A 23,162-nucleotide genomic window follows, 5' to 3' on the forward strand; every position below is an offset into this window, starting at 1 on the left:
GACCCTATGGTGGTACGTGGGGTGAGAGAGCAGTGGGTGCTGGGGGGCATGGGGGGGAACGGGGCAGCGTTAAAAATGCGTGGGAATGTGTTTGTGCAGAAAGAGCGGCGGTTAAGGGCCGGAGCTGTCCTTGACTTGAATGAGTTGGGAGCTGCTCTGAGCTTATGTGGGTGGCTGAAGTGCTGCTCTTCTCAGCCCTGTGAGCTTCGGTCCCCGTGTGGGGCACTGCTCAAGTCCACAGAAGGCAGCACGTGCCGGGCTGTTCCTCGCCGTGCGGCCACGCCGTGACCGGTGAGGTTCAGCAGCAGTGCTGTGCTGTGCAAGTGCAGTTGCTCGGTTTCCTGGTCTTTCTCTGCTGTGTTCTGCACTCAGAGGGCTTCTTTCCCTGAAACAGCCTGAAGCACTGCTGTGTTGGCTGCAGATCCAGCTGAAGCTGCACCGTGCCTCACCGAGCAGCGGGGTGCAGGGGAGCTCTGGGACACCCAGGTGCAGAGGTAACGGCCATCTCGTTTTCTATCACTTGTAGAACAGTGATTTGGAAAACTCAGATCCTTTCCATGAGTAAAAGATGACAAAAATGAATTACAATAAGGTGACATTTTTATTATTTATACAATAAAGAGACTTTTTTTTTTATGTTATTCAAAACACTTCTTTAAATACTGAAAAAGTTGGGTACACCAAAGCCGAAAAATGGCTCTGCTATACACTGCACAGCATTGTTTTAGTCCCTGTATTTGTTTTATGTACAGAAGCATCTGCAAAATGCATTCTAAACACAATGTGCACCTTACGGGTAAGTGTCATACATGAAGGAAAACTGGAAGGATACAACCTGCGTGTGCAAATGAACTGACCATATCATCGATTGCGCTGAATCAGTAGGTTTAAAATATAATTCTGAAGTACCTTTTGCACATAAAATGAAGCAGCTTTCAAGTTCAGTAAGTCTTTATACTGCAAAAAACATTAAGTACATTCACAATCTATGTTAATAAAGTAGTAAATATTTCTTCATTCAGCTTTATTTACATTAATACTGTAATTAAACTGAAAAGTACAGTTAGTCATTTGTAATATAGCAATCTTTTAACACATACAAAAATGACCATTTTCTGTATATAATTTAAGCTCAAAATCACAATTATCTCAAAATATTAATTACAATACAGCCATCTCCATCATAATTAAACATGTCTTTTATAAAATGGTAAAATTTTTCATAAAGTAAGCTGTTGGTTTTGAACTGGATACAGTACTCACGAGTAGAAAACTTAACCCATAAGTGTTTGTTCTGAGCAGGGTTTCAGGGCAAAGCCACGTATGCTAGCAAAGAGACAAAGAAGGCCCCGATGTACAGAGATGAAGCCTCTTGTGCTGCAGGGCTGTGGCTCAGTGGTGGTGCTGCGGGAGAAGCCTTACAGGGGCAGTGTGAGCTCAGGATTCAAAGCAGTGATGTCATTCGCTTTACAGTATTGGCATCCATTGGCCGCTGAGGGGATTGGCAAAGGCTCTTTTATTTTCTGATAAGAGAAACTACTGAAGGTCTAGGAGAAGCAAACGGTGTCTTCTGAAGTTGGCTTTTGCAGAGAAGATTCCTGTGGGCTGCCCCAGCTCCCCCCACCCCTGGGAGGAGCACAGGTTGCCTTGCATGGCCTCTGCTGGCACTGCTGTGCCCGCTGCTCCACGTACCCAAACCAAAGTTGTTCAACACAGAACCAAACCACCAGTTAATTCGTATCCTATCCAAACTACTGGCCTGAAAGTTGTATCGGTACTTTGTACTCCGCTCGTACTAGCAAGACTAACAAATGAGCTGAAAATAATGTTGTAAATCTCTGTGCACTAGTTTAAATGGAAATTCTGAAGGCAGAAGACCTGGGAGGAGTGTGCTGAGGCAGGATGGCGAGTACGGCACCGTAGCCCCTGGTAAGAAGCTCAAGCTTTAGAATACATCTTATTCTTAATTGGAAATGCTGACTGTAGGATCTGGTAAGGGGGGTAGTGACCCCACAGCTGAGGTTTATGATCTCCTGTGTTTCTGATTTGAGCAAATTGGTATTAGTGTTCTGTTTTTATATTTGCCTGTGCAGGACAAGGGTTGCACCATGGTGGAACACAGATCCCCGTGAGCTTAATCCCAGCCAAGGGGATGGGCAGTGCGCAGACTCCAGGCCTTGTCCTGCTGCTGGCTGGCTCCCAGGAGCAGCCCCTGTGCAGCCTGGACCCCATACCCATCCCTGTGTCTTTGCTGGAGAGCAGACCCTGCGTGTGAATGGGTTCAAAGGTGTGGTTTTCATTTCGAACTGTCTTTGCATTTCCTGTTGCATATATCTCTATCAGATATATACATATGTACACTTATCTATAAATATGTGAGCTTCCCATTGCATAAGGTAATTAAGTGCAATATTACAGGCAAGAAAGGATTAACCACTGAGGGTCTTTACATTCAGAGTGCTTACTAACAACAGTAAACTGATTTCACGAACACTTTGTTCTGTAATTTTTAGTTGAACTTCTGGGTCATGAAAATCCGTGGTGTTCTACAGCAGTGGTGATTTAACTTCTAGCTATTCATCTGTCAGCTAAAAATATGGCTGTTAGAGCAGTATTTCAAAGGTCTTTTCATTCATGTTCAGAAAAAGGCCCCCCTGTAACAGTGTCAGCAGCCTTTCAGGCAGAGCATTCCTGATAAACACCTGGAAATGTGTTTGTGGTCCCGTGGATGCCTGCATCCAGCTGGAGGGCTCTGCTCTCACCCTGCTCTTAGCTCTGGAAAGCATCTCAACAGATCTGAAGTTTGCTATTTAGAACGACTGGCTTGTAAATATCAGAGTTAATCAACACCCTGATAGAAATGGCAAACTGTTAATGGTCAGTGACTAAACTGTTAGGACTAGAATGTCCCACGGGCTTCCTGTGTTCTTTTCTTTTTAAAAACGTTTCACAAAATAAGAAAAGCTTTTTGGGAGCAGTTTTCTGTTCTTTCATTTTTTCTTTTTTCTTTTTTCTTAATAGCCAACTGGTAACAAGGCTGCAGAAGAGCAAACACGTTCCTGGGCAGCTGGGCCCTGGGATTTGGACACATCTGGCCCTGTGGGGAGCCACCACCATCACAGACATCAGCCCCTCACGAGTTCCTTAAGACTTGCTGCAAAATGAGGGTAAGAGAACCCCAGGGCAGGTTTCCTTCTGCAATCCCACCCTTCCCTGAGGATCAGCTGTCGTTTATTGCATGAAAAATCTAAAAAAGAGGAACCCAGCACACTTCCCTTGAGATTAATGCTTCCACTAGGAGCTTAGGAACAGAGTGCCTGTGTAGCTGACATGGGAGAACATATGGTGTGCCCAGGAGTGCTGCAGAGCCCAGCGAAAAGAGACCATCTGCAGCTCTGAGCTTGCACTTGCGTGAGCAGAATTCCCTTGCACACACACAACTGAACCTGCGTGTGGAGCTCACCTCTGCATAAGCTGTCCTCTACCACCAGCACTTGCTATATTTGTGTTTATATTTATGGGTTTTTATGTGCAAAGCCTGCACGTAGCTGGATACCCACTTACAAACCTGGCCATGCTCAGCGGTGTACGTGAGGTGCCAGGAAAGAAAAAGGTGCAGGTTATTTGGGAGGACTAATGTGGAAACCTTAAGCAGTCCCATTAAAGTCTATTTGCTCCTATCTAAACCCCACTTCTATCAATTTGAATAAAATCAACACTAAGAAGAAACTATTGGGTCGTTTGGACAGTGGTGGCTGTTGTTAAAGCTTCCCCTCAGCACGTTTCAGCCCAGAGTCCTCCTACAGTCAGGTGCAGTTGTGGCTATAAGGTACAGTGGCCGTCCACTGCATGAATTCAATTTTATTGTAATTCCCTTTTCATTACAGTCCATTAATGAAATGCTCAGCAATCCTGGCATACAGTTCTGCACACAGCCCCTATTTGTTCTTCAGTCTCATGAATGCAGCATGCATAAATACACTGAAGGAAAAGATGCAGCAGTAATGAGCTCTGAAGGTCAGAGTTCACCTGTTCTCACCTGTGTTCACAACTTTGGCTATAGGCCTCCTCAGCTCTGCAGCTCCCTGCTATGTTTGGTGCTACCAAAGCACTCCGTGCATTGCAGCAGCCGTGTGCTGTAGCTTTGCTCAGGGAAGGAGGGATGTGTGCTTCTGCACACCCACACTGCACAGTGTTGCAGAAGGATGCAGAATTGCAGAAGCAGTGCTCTTTGCTTTCCTACTGGAAGCAGATGTGACAGGGCAGCTCTGGGCACGGGGCTGTGCTGCTGTGGGCTGCATGGCTGCAGTTGTGCACACTGTGTGTGCTCCCGTCCATGACAGCGATTGTTCTGCATGGAAAAAGTATCTCCAAAGGGGATTGAGGTGCATAAATACCTGTTAATTAATTAATTTCCTTTCAGCTTTACTACAGAGGTACACTTTTCTGAACATGATGATGAATAAAACCTGATACTTTCTCCTAAAGGACAATCGACGTAAGGATGGGGATGTTGACCTCTGATGTGCCAACTCATGGGGAGAGCTTCAGATGGGATCTGCAGAGCCTGTGGGGTTTGAGGGGACAGTCTGAAATTACATCTGTGTGACAGAAACAGAAAGCTGAAAAACGGGGTAACAATCCCAGCCTGGATCTCGTGAGTTCAGCAAGCAGCTTCAGCTTGTAGTATCAAGACTATTTTAATTTATTGAAAAAACATTATTTTCTAGCTATTTTTCATTTACTCAAAAAGTAAGCTTTAGGGTCAGCATTAGCTCTGGCTCGCTGTGCATCTGGGAGCATGTTGCCACTCAGGAGTTACAGGAGCTCTTCCACTAAGAGCACTTGCATGGGTAAAAGTATTAAGTCAGCTAGGAATTTCTGGTTCATTATTATTTATATTGATAAGCTCAATAACTCTTGTTCTTTAAAGAGAAAAAGGGAGATGCAAACAACCATGGAACAGGGACTTTACATGCCAACGTACCTGCCTCACTCCCAAGCCTCTCCCGTGCTTCCCAGTAGCCAAAAAAAAAAGGAAGAGTGCAAACAATTGAAGACCTGGTGCTGCATAACAGCTGGGGGACAGTTCTACTCTTACCATCAGTGGGCTGTGTGGGCAGGGCACACAGAACGGGCACCACTGTCTTGTGGCATCACGTCAGTTTAATTGGAAGTCTTAATTACTTCCATCAGCATGTGCTTGAGGGGAAGAGAAGCAAGGTTTGCGGAGTAGTGGCCAGGAGATGCCTGTGGGCAGCACCCTGTGAGCAGCTCCTGGCTGTGCCTGCAGCCCATCCCAGGCCCTGGGTGGCAGCACTGGTGGCAGCACCTCGTGGGAGCATCCCTTGTGTTTTGCCTCCTTGCTGTCAGCATGGCGTACACCCGAATTACTGAGGCAGCAGCAGTTTGGCAGAATTTGGTGCTGTCTCTGTTGAAAACAGCACGAGGATTTTACCTTGAGGGTTTTCCAATTTGGTACTTCGGTGGGAAAGCTCTTCCTGTGCTCTGTCAGTGCCACTCCTCCCCAATTTGTCACGTGTATTGAATCCATCCCTGCTGGTTTGAGGGACTGTTACTGAATAAAGGGCTCTATAAAGGCTAAAGCCATACGGGTGGTGGATGTAGTGAGCCCGGGCTGGAGCAAAGATACACAACACTGTAACACTGGGGACGTGGGCAGCGCGGGCCCGGGGCCCGGCCCTCGAAATGGAAAGGACAATGATAAAAGCAGCAGCAGCCAAACAAGTTTTACTGCCACCCATCACAAACTTGTCCCGTTTAGGAAGCACAGCTGTCTAAACTCACTGCTCGTCCACTTGGTGTGTTCCCTTGGAAGCAACTGACAGTGCCCCCAGGAGTGAGCCCATCTCCGTGCCGCGTGGTGACACTGTCCCAGGACTGCCACGACACTCACCCTGTGCAGCGACAGTTCACCCATTAGTATGGAGCCACTATACACACTGCATATGTACAGGTATTTTCATAAGGCATATCATATCTTTGCATTGAAAATAAATGAACATTATTAAATTTAATTTAATATATACTTTCTTTGAGGTGTTTATGAAAATATTTTTTCTCTATATTTTTTTTTGTATGTGACATGGTAGAAATATTTCATGGGAAGTACAGGTTAATATATTTTATCTTTATAAAGGCATATACAACTTTGAGGCAGTGTTTCTGATGGACAGCAGAATTCCTAAAGGATTTGAATGTGCTTCTGTGTTCTGAAATCATATGAAATTGACTTTAAGAAGTAACTTGATTAAAAAAACGCACCAATGCACAGCCAGAGGCTGACAATTAAAACTGATACATAGCCACATGAACCATATATTTATATCCGTAATATATTTTTTTCAAGGTGATTGGTACTAACATAGAGTATTATACATTTGGCACTACTGTTTGCCATTGGTCCAGCAATTGGCAAAAATTGGTTTCCTATGTATAAATCTGTTTGAACATTAGATCTGGCTAGACATATTTACTATTTATAAAAAAATATTTAGACAGTAAGCTCACGTTGAATAACTAGGTCTACTGTGTTCTGGAAACTCTTCAGTAGTAACACAGCTTTCTCATGTTCCATATGTACAAAACTGTGTCCGTTTGCCTGCAACGCAAAAACAAGAGGAGAAATGGTGTGAGATTCTCTTTAACACCTTCATTTCAGGGGAGAAAAGGGACATTCAGAAAGGACAGATGAGCCTAAAATGAGCAACGCAGTGGTCTCCTGCAGCCAGGAGTGCGGAGGGACCTCTGCCCCCACAGCTGCCCTGTGGCCTCTTTTCCCTTTCTGCTCTCAAACAGCTTTCACAGACCAGATTTCAAGACTACTACAAGTAACACTGTTATAAATGAGCACTAAGTGATACCAAGAACTGTCCTAGAACAATTTTGGTGTGAGATGCAAAGGCATGCCTTACATCTCAGCTCGGTTACAAAGCCATAAATCCCTACCTGGAGGATCTTGTCGCCAGGCTGGAGCAGGCTGGATGCTGGTCCGTCAGGCTGAACCCTAGTAACAAAGATACCCTATAAGTCAGAAGTAACAGAGGTTAGGATGCTATTACAAGAACTAGTTCCCAAAATACAGGTGCTTCCCTAACTGCTGGGCTGGGGCTCAGTGCACTCTGGCAATGCTCTCAACACCAAACCCCTTTTTTAATCTGCAAGGAACCAAGCAGAGGCAGCAGCTTGTAGCAGCACTCATTGCCTCGGCCTGTTAGCTCCTGGCACCACAGAACCCGGGGTCATCTGAAACAGAGATCCCACCTCACCAAATAACGTGCAATTGGAAGAGTTTCTGGAAACAGGCAGGAGTTACAGGGTTAGCAGGAGTTAATTAAGGCAGAGCAATGGTCTCCAGAATCCTCTCTGAATCCACTGTCTGCAGAGTGAACGACTTTGAAAGGGGATAAGTTATTAAATAATGAACATTTTTAGATTTGTTTTTAGGATGTCTGTAAAGCATGTTGCTAAGCCCCCAAATGAGGGGTGGAGCTCCGGAGCGATGATGGGACTTGAAATATTTCCCACAGAGCTCACGAGCTGCACCCACAGCCTCACCTCTCCCCTGCCCTCACCCAGCACTGCAGGGAGCACCTAGCAGGGTCCCGGAGCTGAGCACAGGCTGCATTTCATTGCACACTGCTCTCTGAGACACCAGGGAAATTCCCTGCTCGTTTCCATCAAGTAAATCCTGTGTCCCCTCGGGGGTTCTGCCTGCTGTTTCTGCTGCCCTTCCTGCAGAGCAGAGGGATGGGAGCTATCACCATCTCAGCCACGTGCCACTGTAGTTTGACACATCTGCCATTCAGTGGCTCCCGCAGTCTGCTGCCTCCCTCTCGTCCCAGCACCATCAGCATGCCAGGGCAGGGGCTCAGAGCTGTGCCCCCATCTCGAGGGCAGAGCAGTGCCACGTGTGTGGCTCAGCACCACAGCTGGTGAGGACAACGCTGGGAAGCAGTGCTTCAGCGTAATTGAAAAAGCCCCGACACTTAAAACTATTTTCCCTTCAATATAACTGTTCTATACTATACACACAATTGTGCATTTTTTGTCATTTTGGAGCACGAGGAAGGTCTGTCTTTAATTCCATTATTTGCCATTTTCGGCACTCGTGTAAGTCATGGCTGCCTCCTGGGGAGGAATCCAACGTTAACAAATAAGAGAAACTATAAGAACACGCTTATCTTGGAGGTACACACAGCCCCCCCTTTCCAGCAAACTCTGCTGGTTCTTATTGCACAGAACGGATGAACTCAGGTGTCCAGGTCTGTAAACCCACATAGCTGGTAATCACCAGGCACTGTATTTTTGCCAGTCACCCTTTCGCTGACCACACAGCTCTGTCATCCTCTCAAACATAATTCCCTGAACGAATGCTGAGTGCTCCTGGCCATCGTGCACCACAGTTGCCAAGCCTTTAATTAGCATTACAAACCAGGAGATTGTTTGCTGTGGTGTTCCTAAGCCACTGCTCACCTCCAGTCCAGTTTGTGGGCCAGGACTACTATATTTGATGCCCCTGCTACAGACTGCTGCTTCAGTTACCTGCTGATGCTACTGCTGCTTCAGCAGTCCCTGCAGTGATGATGCTCAGTGACAAATTAATTATACTGGCTCTTAAAAGGAGAAAGTGAGAGAGATGATGCTCTTCAGCACAGCCTGAAAATTTATCTGTGTGAAGTATAAACCAGACACCCGTGTGACCTCTGTTTTGAGTCTCCTGTCTTCATTAACCAACCAACCAAACACCTCTCCCCCAGCAGAACAGTGCTGGGCATGGGAGAGCTTTCTCCATTTATCACAAGAGTAGTTCATAACACTGTCATTCATTGTATCTACGGCCCCCTGAAGTAAAGCATTCATTAGTGAGAAACGCACGACGTACCTTGTCGGAAGGTTTGAACGGATTGCCTTGTCCACTTATTCCACCACTGATACTAAAACCAAGGCCAGGATTCTTCTCTATCCTCACACAAAACTAGGTTAAAAAGAGAGCAAGGTAAGTCAGCGCCAGCACCAGCCTGTCCAAACAGTGGCATCTTGTGCAGTCAAGCTCACATCAACAGAGTTCGCCCTCTCAAAAACTGTATTGCACAACACAGTAAAAGCCATTAAAATTCTATTTTGAAATGATTTTTGTGTCTTTAGCATACTACAGTGATACTGCAGTGCTCACAGAGCTGTGCCTATTTTTTTGCATATATTTACATTTTTATTCTCGGGGAGAATAAAGGCACTTGAGAGAAGGCAGTTCATGTCGGCCCAGTCCTTCCCCCTCACCGTAACCTCGGGTAGTTGGGTCAGTAAGAACAGAATCTGTCCCTACACAGTCCCTCTTGTGCACTTCCACTGCTGCAGGTGTCACACCTCTGGGAGCTGTGCAGGACACACCAAGCCACGAGCAACGGGAAGCTCAGAGGTCTTCCACCTCCTGCCAGTATCAGCCCCAGCAGCACCAGTGCCAACAGTCCTTGGTCAAAGCCTTAAAACCAGTGCCACTCCGCAGTGCTGGGCAGCACAGCCGCCTGCCCACCTCCTCGTACCACTGTGTGCAGGAGGGGGGAGAAAGGAGCCCCTTTCACAGCATTACTCGATGCAGACACTCCCACCTGCTCCTGGTAGGCGTCCGTACTCCTCTGCCCCTTGGTCTGGATGAGGCATCGCCCCGTCTGCGGCGCTCGGGAGCTCTGTGAGGAGGGGATCTGGATGGGCAGCGGGGGCTGGTACTGCTGGATGGTCACCTTGTTCATGTTCCCCTCGTACTGCTGCTCCCGGCTGCGGTGCTGCAGGCTTTGTGACCCCATCAAGGTCTGGATGTGGCTACCTGCCTGTGGGTAACGCAACCTGTTAGGCCAGAAAGTCAGGAAGCTGAAAAGAAGCAATTATTACAACTTGCAGAGTCAAATACGAGCAGACCTCTTCAATCCCACCAGAGGTTCCATGGTTAGGAACAATTGTGATTAAAAGCAGCAAGGATACACTCATTTAGTGGCCCCGAGACCTTCAAGGGAAATTAGCCAGATGCAGCACGTTTCACAAACAGAAAGTCATTTCCTCCTCACGTCACGTGCTTCAGCTCAGAATTATTAAAGCTAAACTGGAGTGGTTTATTCATCACAGCACAAAGACATTGAGAAGCATCCTCCATGGCCCCACTGCGCTGTCTGCAGGTTAGAGCCACCCACCAAGCACAAATATTTGAGCATTTTATTTGAAGGCCGTGAACGTGAACGAGCATTAGAAGTGCTCATCTCAGTATCTGTCCGTCTCTGTGGACAAAGTGAACCTACAGAAACAACAGTGGCTCAATCCCTTCCCGTTATGAAGCTCTGATCTTTGTCAGCACTGACCCTTCCCAGCTCTGTGGGAAACTCAGCAGTGGTGAGATGTATTTCAGATGTTAATACAGCAGATGAGAACCCGCCGGCATTCATGTGGCCTTGCAAGTTACAGCAACCAGGGCACTGGAACTAAGTGCTCGGTGCCACTGCAGAAGTACATCACGATGGGTTTTCAAGAATTGCCTGCAGGACACTTCATCCTTTTAAATACAGTTGGAGCAACTCAAGTCACTGAGTGCAGCAAAGATGCACCATGACTGCAAGCAACACGGCTCTGCCATGGTGTTTTGCTGACTGCACCTGAACAAAGGGACTGCCCAGCACAGCCAGAGCACGGCTGGCAGGTCTGTGTACCTGAGCTGGGTGGTGGCAGTGAGCGATGGCACAGAACTCTGCTACAACAACAAGCTGTGCCCACTGGGGATCGTTGTGCAGGTCCTGTGCTTCGTGTGCCTGGCACTTATTGCTGAACTATCCAAAAGGAGAGGAATCTCCTAAGTCCCACTGTTTGACTCAGGTATGATCCAGCACATCCACCACAGCATCCACGTCAAGCACAACGTCTGCCTCAAAGGACAACACCTATTTCAAATGCAAACAGTGCTGTGCTTCTTCACTGAGAATCTCTGGATCTTGGAGTCAGCCCGGAAGAGCTGCGGACTGAGCAGCAGATGCTGGAAATGCGGCAGAAGGACCCTCCAGTTTCCCACTTTTGGCCAACAGATATACTCCCAAGTCAGGAAGGAGAAGTGGAGACTCAGCCACGTTAGTACGTCCTGTTTCTCAGCAGCTGCCTTGCTCCAGCTCCTCAAACTCTCCTTGCACAGCTGCTGAGCTCCTGACAGCTCACACAGGGCTCCAGGAGTTCACATGGCCTCAGCTTTCGTGTGCTCTGCCACCACACACAGCTGCTGCAGAAGCCAACCAGCCCGGTCCTGTGCCTGAGCCCAGCATGGTGGACTCGATGGCCCAACTGCATCTTCCATCTTCATTCTCACTCTTCAGCCACTCTTTTCCATCAGCAGTGACCCCAGGCTGCCTTCAGGTGCTCCTCCCCCACACCTCTGCACCTTTCCCCTTCTGGAAAAGCAGGTAGCTCAGAACGAAGCTGACTGCTGCCTCGTTGACATGACACAGAAGGGTAAGCACTGCAGTCCTCTAATAAGGCAGCAGGTTACTTGATTTAATCGAGGTTAATGCATCCAACTTATCCATACGTGAAATATCCCATAGATTATGAGCTATCACTTAAACGATAACACTTGGATAAAAACAAAGCTGGAGTTCAGTCCATAGTGTGAGCAGTGGTCAGCAGCTGACCCCCACTTCCCACGTAGTGATGCCTAACGTAGTGTTCCCCCCAAAGAACAGAAGTGCCACCACTTCTACCTCAAAGCACAGCTGATTTTGGAGCATATATGGCTATAGACATTCTCCCCCAGCCTGAGTTCAGGGTCTGTGCACAGCACGTGCTCTCCCCCTCAGAGGAACACACCCAGCTCTCTCCCAGCCATTTCCAAGGGCAGCTCTGCCCCGGGCTGACTGCTCTGCACCAGTCCTTTCTCACTGTGACCGCAGGAACTGTGCCCAGGAAATCCACAACAGATACTACAACTTATATTTACATCGTGCCATTGTTCCTTATTGTGCATTTCCTTTCTATAGAAGATTTTCAGGAGCCAGGGCCCTGCAGGTGACTTTCATTGGAAAAGAGATTAGCACTGTCACAACAACACACTGCAAAGCACCTCCTGAGGACGGGTAAACAGTTTTCAGAATTCATTTCTCATTGCTGTTAACAGATTTTGTTTGAGGAGATGATATCACTGCTCCACACGCACTCACGCTGTGGCTGTTGCTGGAGGTGGGTAAGCTGAAAACAAACCCTATTCTCAGAAATGGACATTATTTGTTCTGCAGAGAAATGTCCCCATCATGCCCACTGCTCCCTGATTACATTGCTATTCCATCCTTCGCTCAGCACCCACTCTGAACAACAATGATCTTTAGCTCAGTGCCCGATGCTTACAGCATAACCGAAGCAGCCGACCATGGCTGCAACAAGGGCTGCTCCCCGGCACAGCGCAGATTTCAGCAGTTACACAGTCCCTGTCCTCACTGCATCGGAGCAGTGACACGCTCCGGTATTCAGAACGAACCAGAATCTGCGGTTCTGACCACAGCAACACTGACACAACGTGGTACCCAGTCGTGTGAGTGGATACGTGCAGGTTCCATCCCAAACGTTTGTGAAGATGAGGATAAAAGACAACCGAGGACACAAAGCGTAACTCCTCGTAGGTGCAGACTGCCTCGCCTGCAGCTTTTGAAAGGGGTGCTGCTGTCCTGGAGAAACAGATGTGAAGCCAGCTGGGGAGTATTTGCCTCATCAGTGCTGACGGTTAATTACACTGCAGAAGTTACCAATGGGCACCTTACGACTCATAAGGCTTCACCCAGGAGCAGGACCCACCTCCTCACAGACAGCAGTCGCTGTGAGTACTGCTGAGTAGAGCTCTGCTCTCCTTGCCAAGCTGACGGTGGCTCAGGCCGTCCCGGCGATGGCAGCCCACGAGCTGCTCTCCACCTCAGCACATTTCCTTTTGGTCATGAACCGATGGATGTAATTGAAATGAGGAATTGGAGTGAAGGATTTGGAGGACAGGAGGGGGCTGTGGCTGCCCAGCACATGCAGGAATACGTCTACAGATCCACTGTGCCCAATTCTCACACTGAGACGTGCTACAGCATTGGAATGAATATAAAGATGGGTAGCAGCATCCGAACACAGCCCTTCGTTCCTAGCGAATGCGGCTTAAAACACTGAGACCAAACCAGAGGACCTTCAGAGGTCCAACATAAGCAGCTCAATGATTCTATAATTCCATAAAAACCTATTAAAAAAAGTGCTAACATATAATTCCTGCCCCCCCTCCCCCCACGGCCCCTCCTCCTGCCCCGGCCGCGCCGCTCACCTTCTTGCTGACGGTGTCGGGGGGCACGTCCCGCCGTCCCAGCGGGTACGGGTTCCACTGGCCGCTGCCCGGCCCCTCGTCCTGCCCGTTGTCCAGGATGCTGCTCTGCTGCGACGGGGTCTGTTCACAAATGGTAGGGCAGCCTTTAGTCACCGGCAACAACTCCACGCCAACCTTATTTCAGTAATCAACACTACTGCTAAAATGGAAATCTCTTAATTATCTACGGCATTTCGTTAACGCACGGTCACGTGCCAGCAGGACTCTGCAACTTAGAGATCTCGACAAATACACAGGAGAAACAACGAGCACAATGAATGGTGAGAGAAAAGAGAAAATTCGTTTGCCCTCCATCCTTGTTTTCAGAAAAACAAATCTTGGCACAGTCACATACTTAAATTTGCATTAATGGTTTGAATGAAAGCTTCCCTACTGGCCACCAAAACCATCCCACGGAGTGCTGAGCAGGGCTGGAAGATGCCCTGCCCCTGGCTCGGGTGGACATCGCCTGCAGTGGCACTGTGGGCCCCGTGGGATGCTCAGCCCTCCCCGTTCTGTTTGCAGGCAGCCGGGCACCATACACAGGGCATGAACCAGGAAGGAAACGCTTTCCTGAATACAGACATAACACGCACATCATTTCCTAAATGAGCCTGGCACCTGCTCCTTCCTGCCTCCTGCAGCTTTTCCCCTGTTGCTGTGTTCCTTTACCACGGCAGAAATGACAGTGCCGTGGGTACATCGCTCTGTGCCGGAGCACCCCAGCACTGCCCTGCCCCGCAGCACCGAGCACACAGTGCTCCTGCAGGAATCTCCTTCAGCTTCCGTTGATGCAATGGCTTCCCTCCACCATCCGAGCAACTCCTTCTTCAATTTAGCTTTGTAACAATTGCAGAACACTTCTCCAGATGACTGAAGAAGGCATGGGAGTGCAGCTTTGAACTATGAGAGCTGATAACTGGTCAATTAAGAACTTCTCTTCTATGGTGCAGGCTGAGCAATCCTTTAAGAGTAAAAAAAGCCTTTAAAAATCACACTCTTCAGAGGTCAGCAATCCTTAATTATTTCAAATCCAAGGAAACTGCCACCATGCCCTCATTGTTCAAGAAGTCTTCCAGAGGAATTGGGACAGCTGTGATCTTCCTCACGTGAAACCGACAGCCGGAGCTCCTCCGTGCAGACGTGGGTGCTGCTGTGGGGTCGGCCGCTCTTCTGCCTCGCACAGCCCTGTGCCCCCCAACGTGGGCAGCAAACCTCTTCTGAAATGAAAGCGCTCCATGCAGAATGCCACACGGAGCAGGAAGGGTCCCATGGGTCGGTGCAGATGCCGACCGTTCACAGCTCTGCTCTCATCACTGCAGTCAATGCTGCACCTTTCTCACGAGCGCCCGACTGATGGGTGGCACTGAGTTCATGCCCAATGAGGGGAGAACACAGAGGATGCTTTCTGAATAGAAGAAAAAAGGAAGATTCTGTGATAAAAGTTCTTCTTTGCATTTTCTGCGGTAAAATGAATCCCCCTCCTTGCCAAGTTTCATGGATGGACTGCAAACCAGTAAAAAGCAGTTATCTGCCATGCCTGAGTGAAAGCTGGGGTCAGCAGTTACACCTCGTACGTGGGGCAGGCTGAGTGTAATTAACCTCATCAGAATACGTAATAGCTAGATACGTTTTCCTGATCTTCCACTGGACAAGCAGACCCCACTCGTTACAATCCTGAATCCGGCCACAGCACAGAGGGAGCAGGAGAGGAGAGGATGGAGCTGCCGTGGCCTGGATTCACTGAGAAGTGCAAAATGCTTTACAACACGTGAAGGAACAAAATCAAACAATAATAAACATTAATTATTCTTTTTCCAACCACAGTCTTACCCCCTTCCCAAATGGTGCAGTAAAGAACACACCCCTCATGCTTTTCAGCATCACACGTCGCATGGCTATGTAGCAATGAAATGCCGGTGAGATATAAAGCAGAATAATTCACACGAGGCCGTGCCCCAAACGCATCACCCCAACCGGTTCCTCACATAGCCAGGATCTCATTCCCATATTCATTTATACCTCAAATCTGTGGAAGTGATGTTATAATGTGTGTACAAAACCACTCCCGCTGTCCGGAGCTACTGTCGGATGATGGGTGTGTGAGGGACTGCTGACACGAGGGACCGCACAGCCAACAGACAAACAAACTCTTGGACAAAAAACAGCACGAGCAACAGCGGACAGCCATCCGTGTCCCAGCACACACAGCCACAGCCGAGACCTGAGCTGGACAACGAGGGGCTCAGACCCGGGGCAGCTGAGTGGGAGGTGCGAATGGAGGCAGTGGCACGGAAAGTTCCAGCAGGGGACCTCTCTGGCACGCAGGGCTGGATGTGAGCCCTACCCAGGCCCAGCCCTCCCTGGCACTGCACCAGCTGGCTGCGGCCACGCGCCCGCGGCAGCCCGGCAATTAGCAGAGCAGATGATGGCGTTCCAGTGCCCGGCTCTGCGCTCTGCTACTGTTTAATTACACGCAGAGATGCAGCTCATTTGCACCACCAGCTACTGCTGTAACGTGGTGGGGCACGCGGCAGGGCTCAGCACCTCCCTGGCACCCCGAGCTGGGTCAGCAGTGGCCTTCGCTGTTCTCAGTACGTCATTAAGAGTTGCAGAATACTTAGCAAAAATATGAAAAATACTGCTTCTAAGGGCACTGCTCGAAACAAAAGTTGAACGTTACATTAGGCGTGCTACACACTTACTCATGGCACATATCAGCTATAACAGAGCACCCCAATTAATGCCCAAATGTTACACATCCTGCCTCTAGGAGCCTATTCAACTGCACGTCAAACGTCTTCACATTAAGGTTTTAAGGTTAAAGTCACAAAACAAAGCATGTTCTTCATTTCTATGCACACATCAAATCATTTAGAAAACAATGATCGCATCGTCTAACACAAGAGCAGAAAGCAGTAATGACAGCCATGTGAGCTCCTTCATCCAAAAAGCAAGATCATCGAGTAGGAAAACGGCGCTACCATCATCTCTGCTTTTTGGATTGTGTACAGTATAAGCACGAACAATAGGCAAAAGCTAAACCAGGAGAAAGCAAGGATTATTATTAATTTATTTGGTAATGCTGGTATATGCTGGCTATCCCATACTTACTTTCGGTAGAGGTAGCTCTTGAAGCATTTGGTTTTCAAATTTAGATTTAGTCTGCAAGTTTAAAGTCATGCTTCTGCCGGCATGCATTGCTGAAAACCCTCCAGAGTGCAGCATGCCAAGGCTAACTGTGTTGTGTTTGTAAGCAGCGGTCTGAGTAGAGGAAACAACCACGTGACAGGATATGAACACACATGCTCCTTCAATTAAGTATCACACATATATGGTTAATTTCACAAAGTTTTAGTTTAAGCAAACAAACAGTACTGAGAAGTAAATAGCTTTTTGGTGCATGCACTGAGTCACACGGAAGCAAATACATTGCTAGTTATACACAAAATGGATACCATATAAGACTTCAACGCTGACAGCAGATGAAAGATGTTCTGGTCTATACTCTGAGAACTGCGGTCTATAACACGGAACAAGGCCTTACTTTGAAAATATGGCCAAATTTTGGTACCGCAGCTGGGCCAGAAAACACAGCTGGCATAACAGAGCCCCAGGGCTGGGAACTCTGCCACGGGATGAGCCTGCGGGCAGCATCCCCCAGGCAGCCCGCCCCAGCTGCCGGGAGCTGCAGACAGCGGGAGGCCAGCTCTGCCTCTGCAGCGCCGCTGGGAGAGGGCTGTGACTGCGGGACATCACCACCGTCAGCTTTCTGCCAATTAGAGCATTTCTTAAGCACAAACCCATCGTAAGCTCCTTGTAAAGATGTTTCTAAAACGTCTGGGAAGCGCTTATTGCCACCAGAACCTTCTCTGCCTGGCTGCTGTACCGTGCCTGGGGGTAGGTGCTTCCCAGCCTGTTTCACACAGCACAGGGAACCAAGCTGAAGGAAGGAAAGAGCTTCAGCCTCAGAGCTGGTTTGGAAAGGTTACCCCATCTGACCCTTAGTGACATTTCAGTACGTGCCACATCTGAGCAATTGGAAGGGATAATAAACATATCCACGCCAAACTCGTGGATACCCAGCATGGAATATTCTGCGACTAACTTATGCATCGGACCACAGCAGCTTTTCACATTCGTTTCAGGTTATGAAGTAAACCCAGATTCATAAAGTAGGCCATTAGATAGTCAACATCGTTATAGAGATCATGCACTGTCCTAATTGCGTCACGTTTTGGATAAACAGGCAAAACTTCCTACTGCTAAGAGGAGTAACGATCATATTCCACATTACAGCAGTGGCAGCGTATTTCCAGTAATGCTTTTCAACGCTACGAGAGCTTTAAGATGCCCCTGCTAACGGCAATCTGAAAACTAGAACTCTTATTATCACCATTCTCTGATCTTTTTGTTGATGATTCTTTTCCCCATTTTGTTGTACTGCACACATGGATCCAGCCTCTTTCAGTGCTCTCAAATCATAACCGGGGCGGCGGCATCGCGCCCACCCCCGCTGCTGAGGAGGGGATGCGTGCCCCTGTGGCTGGCAGCAGGGGGACCTGCCCTCCCCCTGCCCTGTGCCCACCGCCACGCAACGCGGGAACCATTACTGGGAGTTCTGGCGGGTACCGCTGCACGTGCAAATAGTTTGAAATACCAAAACACACGACTAAAGGCATTAATTGCAGAGAAGTGCCAAACATACCCTGTCTAACCTTCTAGCTTCTATATGTCTAAGTAGCTGTTGTCTCCAGTCAGCAGGCATTTTAGCACAGCTCTCATTTCCCTTCACAGGGGTAGGCCTTGTCTTTATATCACTGTTATCGGAAGGCTTGTCGCCATAGTTACCCAAGTTATAGTCTGACGGTATCTTTTCCAGCAGAGCCGCCATGGTAGGCCTCGCTGAAACCGGCCTGGTTTGAGAGGTACCGTAACTCTCTGTACTGTAGCTTCTTGCAGACAAGGGCCTCCTTTGGGTGAGGTTTTTAACGGGAAAGCTGCCAGTCTGGGCTTTCACTTCTTGGTAGGAAGGATGCTCGTCTTCGTACCTGCCGTTCCTCTTGAGGAACTGAGACTCGGAGATGGAGATGCTGCCCTGGCGCTCCACAGCCCCGCGGTACGGAGGCCGGCCATACCTGTCTCCAGGAGGCAGCTCGTGGGGCTCGCTCACCCTCCGAAACATGGACATCTCGGTGGAGCTGGCCAGCGAGTCCGCCCTCCTCAAGAAGCCCGGCCTGGAGCCCTGGCTCACGAAGGGCGTGCTGACGGCATCCTCGTTCACCGACGGCTGGGAGAAGGAGAACATGTGCTCCACGGGCGGGTAGCCGCGGTACCCCCTGGGGCTGACCAGCTCCTGGGGCAGGTTTTTACTCTGCGGGGGAATGTACTCGGGGTTGAGCTGGAAAGGCGGCGGTAACCTCTTCTCGGCCGTGACCTCCACTGCTCCCTGCGGGTTGAAGCTTTGGTCAAACTGGTAGACCTTCTTCGTCACGGACGACTTCTGCTGCGGCTGCACCTTGACGCTGCCGTAGGTCAGCAGCTCGTCGTCCAGCATGGGGACCGACTGGCTGCGGGACATGCTCAGCATGCCGTGCTCCGGGCCCAGCAGCTTGTCCACCCTCTCGTGGGCTCCTACGGTATCGTTACCGGATGCATAGTTTTCTAAAGGTATATTATAAACTTTGTATGTACCGATGTCTATCTCGTCGATACTTTGTGATTTCTTAAATTTGTTAGTTTTTAAATCCCTCATCATCGGAGAAAGCCTTTCTGTGCTCTTGCTGATGGAAATAACGCTTTTTGAAGGATCCGGGCGACAGTGGATATGTGAAAAGACATTTGTGAGGCTTCTGTTAGCATTTGAATCGTGATATTCCCATGCTATTCCGGGAGCAAAAGTGCTAGTGATCTCAGGAGACTCTTTGACATGATCTTTCCGCTCAGGCAAAGGGCTGGTGGTGGGAGTGTTTTCCAGTTTGGAAGGAAAAGCTGTCCTGTCTTCAAAAGGACTAGGGGTTCTGGTCCAATTTTGCCAAGGATTGGGAGGAGGCACTTCAGATTCGTGTGTGTTTCTGAGCGTCGGCTGCTCCAGCTCCAGAGGAATGCCAACTATCCTGTCCTGCCTGATCAACGGCCTGCGCCCGTGCGCAGATGTGCTTCTGGATTTCGTGCTTAGCAGAGGGTTAGCGCCGGGGTTCTCCACCGCGCTCTCCTCCGCCACGAAGCCGGTGTTGTCGTAGTGCGAGCTGTCATTCCAGCTGTCGCTGAAGGTATCGCTCAGAGGACGCCGGTCGGTGCGCGGCGGCACGTTCCCTGCCGGAGCAGACTCCCGCTGGCTCAGTAATGGCTTTGTTTCGAGGGGCTGTGGAAACGACTGCACCAGCCTGCTGAAATAAAACAAAGCAAAGCAAGGTAAAATGCCCTCCTTTAGAGCACGGAAGCAGCCAGCAGAAAGACAGGCTTATAATGTGATTTAATATTCTCCCATCTGTACTCGGGCTTTGGGATCGTATCACGAGATGTGCACCTTATGTCGCTGATCCGACACGTGCCTCGTGTTGCACTGGAGCACAGATGCTGCAGGTACGTACACTGAGAAAATAAGAAGCAAGACAAGAGTCCTGGATGGCTCAGTGCCAAACTCGCACATAAATCCAGCTGAACATATTTCCCTCCTTTAAAAATAACCTTCTGTGAGTTCAGGGGAAATGTTTTACACTTGCAACTCGTTTTGTAAAACAAAACTACCAGATGGAGCTGGTGCATCTTCTCACCATCAAGACGCTACGCATCTCTGGTAAGCAGACTCCCTGTGTAATCTGAAGGGCCCGTGGATTTCCTAAGCTGGAGCTACGTTTGGGTGCCAGTGGCAGGAACAGACAGCAGAGTGCTCCTTGTAGGGAACAAGAGCACTTTCTGGCTGCTGTTGGCCACTGTGGATTATAACTTTCAGTGAACTGTACTGCAATCGGAGTTCCAGGGCAGAGTGAGGCTCAGGACAGCATGAATGAGAGATGCACACACTCTGCTAACAACACTGAACTACAGCTGCAGCTTAGGACACAGAGCAGAGTAATTACAGCTCAATTATTAGGTGCTTTTAGGGCACAGCTATTGTGCATGGTTGGAAAAACAGCTGCAGAATTGTTGACATTTCTAGAGCAGGAGTGGATGGCCAGCTGTGCAGCCTGGGCTGCGCATCGCCACGTACACCCCAGGAAAATTGGGGTACAATGGTACTGTTTGATCTGAATGTGTTAACAGCTAGCACACCATCACTTCGGACGTGTGTGACAAGGGAAGGCAAAAGGCAATCAGAAGCTGTGTTAAGAAAGAGGCTCACACCTGTTCCCCCACAAAGAGTTATTCACTGCTTCTTTAGCCGTTGTCTGCAAGGACCCCATTTTAACATGCGCGTTGGAGGACCCTGAGGAAGCCTGGGAAGGGGAATAGTCTGAGTAAGTGCCTGAGGAAACGCTGTTATTCAGACAATGGATCTTATCTGCTTCAGACTCATCTGTCGACTCTGAAACAAAACACAGCAAACGTTTTCAGGAGGTGGTGCTTGGAAAACTAAACTTCAGAAAAATACATTTTCAAAGGCATGCTACAGTTATGTGTATGTTTGTGTACGTAATTACATACATAATCCATTTTACAATCAGTGAAGTGTAGAATATGTTAGGTTTATCTATGCAGATTACGTACGCTCCCACCCAAAAGGCTGTAAGTCAGAAGTTAGTACCTTTCTTGTCTTTACCCAGAAGAACAAGTTTGGGTGGGTACAACGGAGTCTCTGGCAGGGAAGGACGAAGTTCCCCTATCCTCATCTCACTGGCAGGATGTCCAAAGGCATCCTGAGGAATATAATAACGTAGAGTAAACATAGGAAGCAGTGTCAATAAACATTTCAAAGCCTTCTTTTCATGAATGTGACAACACACCGACACCCCACCAGACAGAAACCGTCCAACCACAGCGATTTCTCAGCTGAAAATTCAGTACTGTAATCAGTCCTACAGAAATGCTTCTGAAATTATGGGGTGATGCATTCGTTTTTGAAAACGTGGACAAAACAGATGGAATTTGTAAGATACACCGAGGCCGTGTGAGCATTTTTGATGAAGGCACAAAAATGCAGCTGCCAGTAGAAATAAATAGAAGAATATTATAAATATCTACTTTTACTCATTCATTTGTGGCACTGCTCCTTCCATAGATTCAGGTCTTGCTATCACTACATTTAATTAAATTAAATAATTCGGGCTTCAAAAACTTCTTAGGAGCTCAGCAGCCCTTGACTTCCTAAGATTTCCCTGCACAGTTGGCAGTTCCAGAAGGCAATAGGATAGATGCAGAAACTGAAGTAAGTTAAAAAGTGGAAAGAAAATGAGACGTGGTCTTAGTAAGAGTTATTTTAAATGAATGCTTTTAAATTAGGCTCATGGCACAGCCAGAAGCAGGAAATCAAGATGAAAATAAGCAATTGGGGGCATTTCTTATGCCACCCCTGGGAAAAGGTTCAGGAATAAGAAAGGTGACAAACCCAAAGATAGGTGACTTAGGGGAACAGGGTAGGAAAGGATGCTGAGTGGAGGGATGACAGAGGTAACCCCACGCTGAGGAGGAAGACGAACAATATGGGAAACCCACACTGGGCATTAGTGTGTGGGATTGGGGAAACGTCATGGGGAGAAAACTGATGGAGATGGGTATAGCAAGAGTGTGCCAACTAACACCAGTGAAGATCCTTGAGAGAAGGGGTAAGAGAAACATGCATCCTCTTGGAAGCAGGAGGGTGAGATGTGATTCTGTAGGGGGTGGGAGATGGGGAAGGAAAATATCTACTCAGAAAGAACAAGTTTTAGAGAGCTACCAGGAGATAACAAAAAATAAGTAAAAAAACAAGGAAGGAAATGGTTAGAAGAAACATATCTGGGAGGGAGCTTTCATTCATGGAGACACAGTGGGGATCCCTGTACCCAGACCTCAGCCATTAAAGGTACTCCAGTGATTATGGGTTTACGATTAGAGAGGAGTCAATAAAGGAGGGGGATGTAACATTTAGAGAATGTAATTGGATGTTAAAAACAGGTAGGTTAATCCTTCTACCTCTGGTGTACTATTGGAGATAGTACCAAACCAACACAGACAAGAGCAGGCATCCTCACAACCCGTTCACTTAACCCCATCGGTGCTAACAGTTATGCAAATACAGTTTCACACTGATTACGTGCTGTGACAGTGCAGGATTTTACTACCTTGATACACAGAGCTCCCCTGTGGTGTATGTAATTTCTCACATAACAGTTCTGACGTACATACACCTTAAAGCTAGCAATAGTGCAAGGGCATTTCTCCAGTGCAGAACAATCATTTCTACTGCAGTGAAACAAACTTATCATGCAAAAGGACTTTTGAAAAGTAACAAAGTGCATACATTCAGGGAGTGAAATTTTCCACTTTTGAAGCATGGTGCATGCTTCAAACTTATTTCTTGTTGTACCTCTGAGCTTTTTGTATGCTCCTCTTTCTCCTTCCTGTCCAGAGTCGATTTATGAGTGTTGTCTGTATCAGACAGGTGACTCTTATGGAATTCTTGCACCTAGAATCCCAATATTGTGCGGTGAAACTTTCAGAAGTTAAAAGCTCAAAATAAAACGAGTTGCTGTAAGGCAGGAAGAACCAGCAGTTCTGTTTTTGACATAACGATGAACACAATTTTTATTTTAGGTGTCTGAGTTTATGCAGTTTTCTATGCCATATTCTTCCTTCCTCTTCTACC

The 23,162-nt window shown here is 48.1% G+C and overlaps 1 protein-coding gene and 1 long non-coding RNA gene across 2 annotated transcripts in view; one reads left to right on the forward strand and one right to left on the reverse strand.

Moving 5' to 3' along the window:
* The first annotated feature begins 3,134 nt into the window (after positions 1–3,134).
* On the forward strand, positions 3,135–5,849 carry LOC136049115 (uncharacterized). The gene is made up of 3 exons (XR_010622270.1): positions 3,135–3,167; positions 4,489–4,657; positions 5,786–5,849. It is a non-coding gene; the product is annotated as an uncharacterized LOC136049115 (long non-coding RNA).
* Positions 5,850–5,917: 68 nt separating this feature from the next.
* The window catches only part of LRRC7 (leucine rich repeat containing 7), a 70,118-nt gene continuing 52,873 nt past the window's right edge, over positions 5,918–23,162 (reverse strand). The window contains 10 exon segments of the mRNA XM_065737756.1: positions 5,918–6,622; positions 6,970–7,044; positions 8,906–8,998; positions 9,630–9,848; positions 13,337–13,456; positions 16,490–16,639; positions 18,084–19,764; positions 20,723–20,903; positions 21,123–21,234; positions 22,884–22,982. Coding sequence (XP_065593828.1) covers positions 6,515–6,622; positions 6,970–7,044; positions 8,906–8,998; positions 9,630–9,848; positions 13,337–13,456; positions 16,490–16,639; positions 18,084–19,764; positions 20,723–20,903; positions 21,123–21,234; positions 22,884–22,982 — 2,838 coding nt within the window. The 3' untranslated portion in view covers positions 5,918–6,514.

Source organism: Cyrtonyx montezumae, unplaced genomic scaffold (assembly GCF_038088225.1).
Source record: "Cyrtonyx montezumae isolate F1298 unplaced genomic scaffold, pur_monq_1.0 scaffold_1, whole genome shotgun sequence".
NCBI lineage: Eukaryota > Metazoa > Chordata > Aves > Galliformes > Odontophoridae > Cyrtonyx > Cyrtonyx montezumae.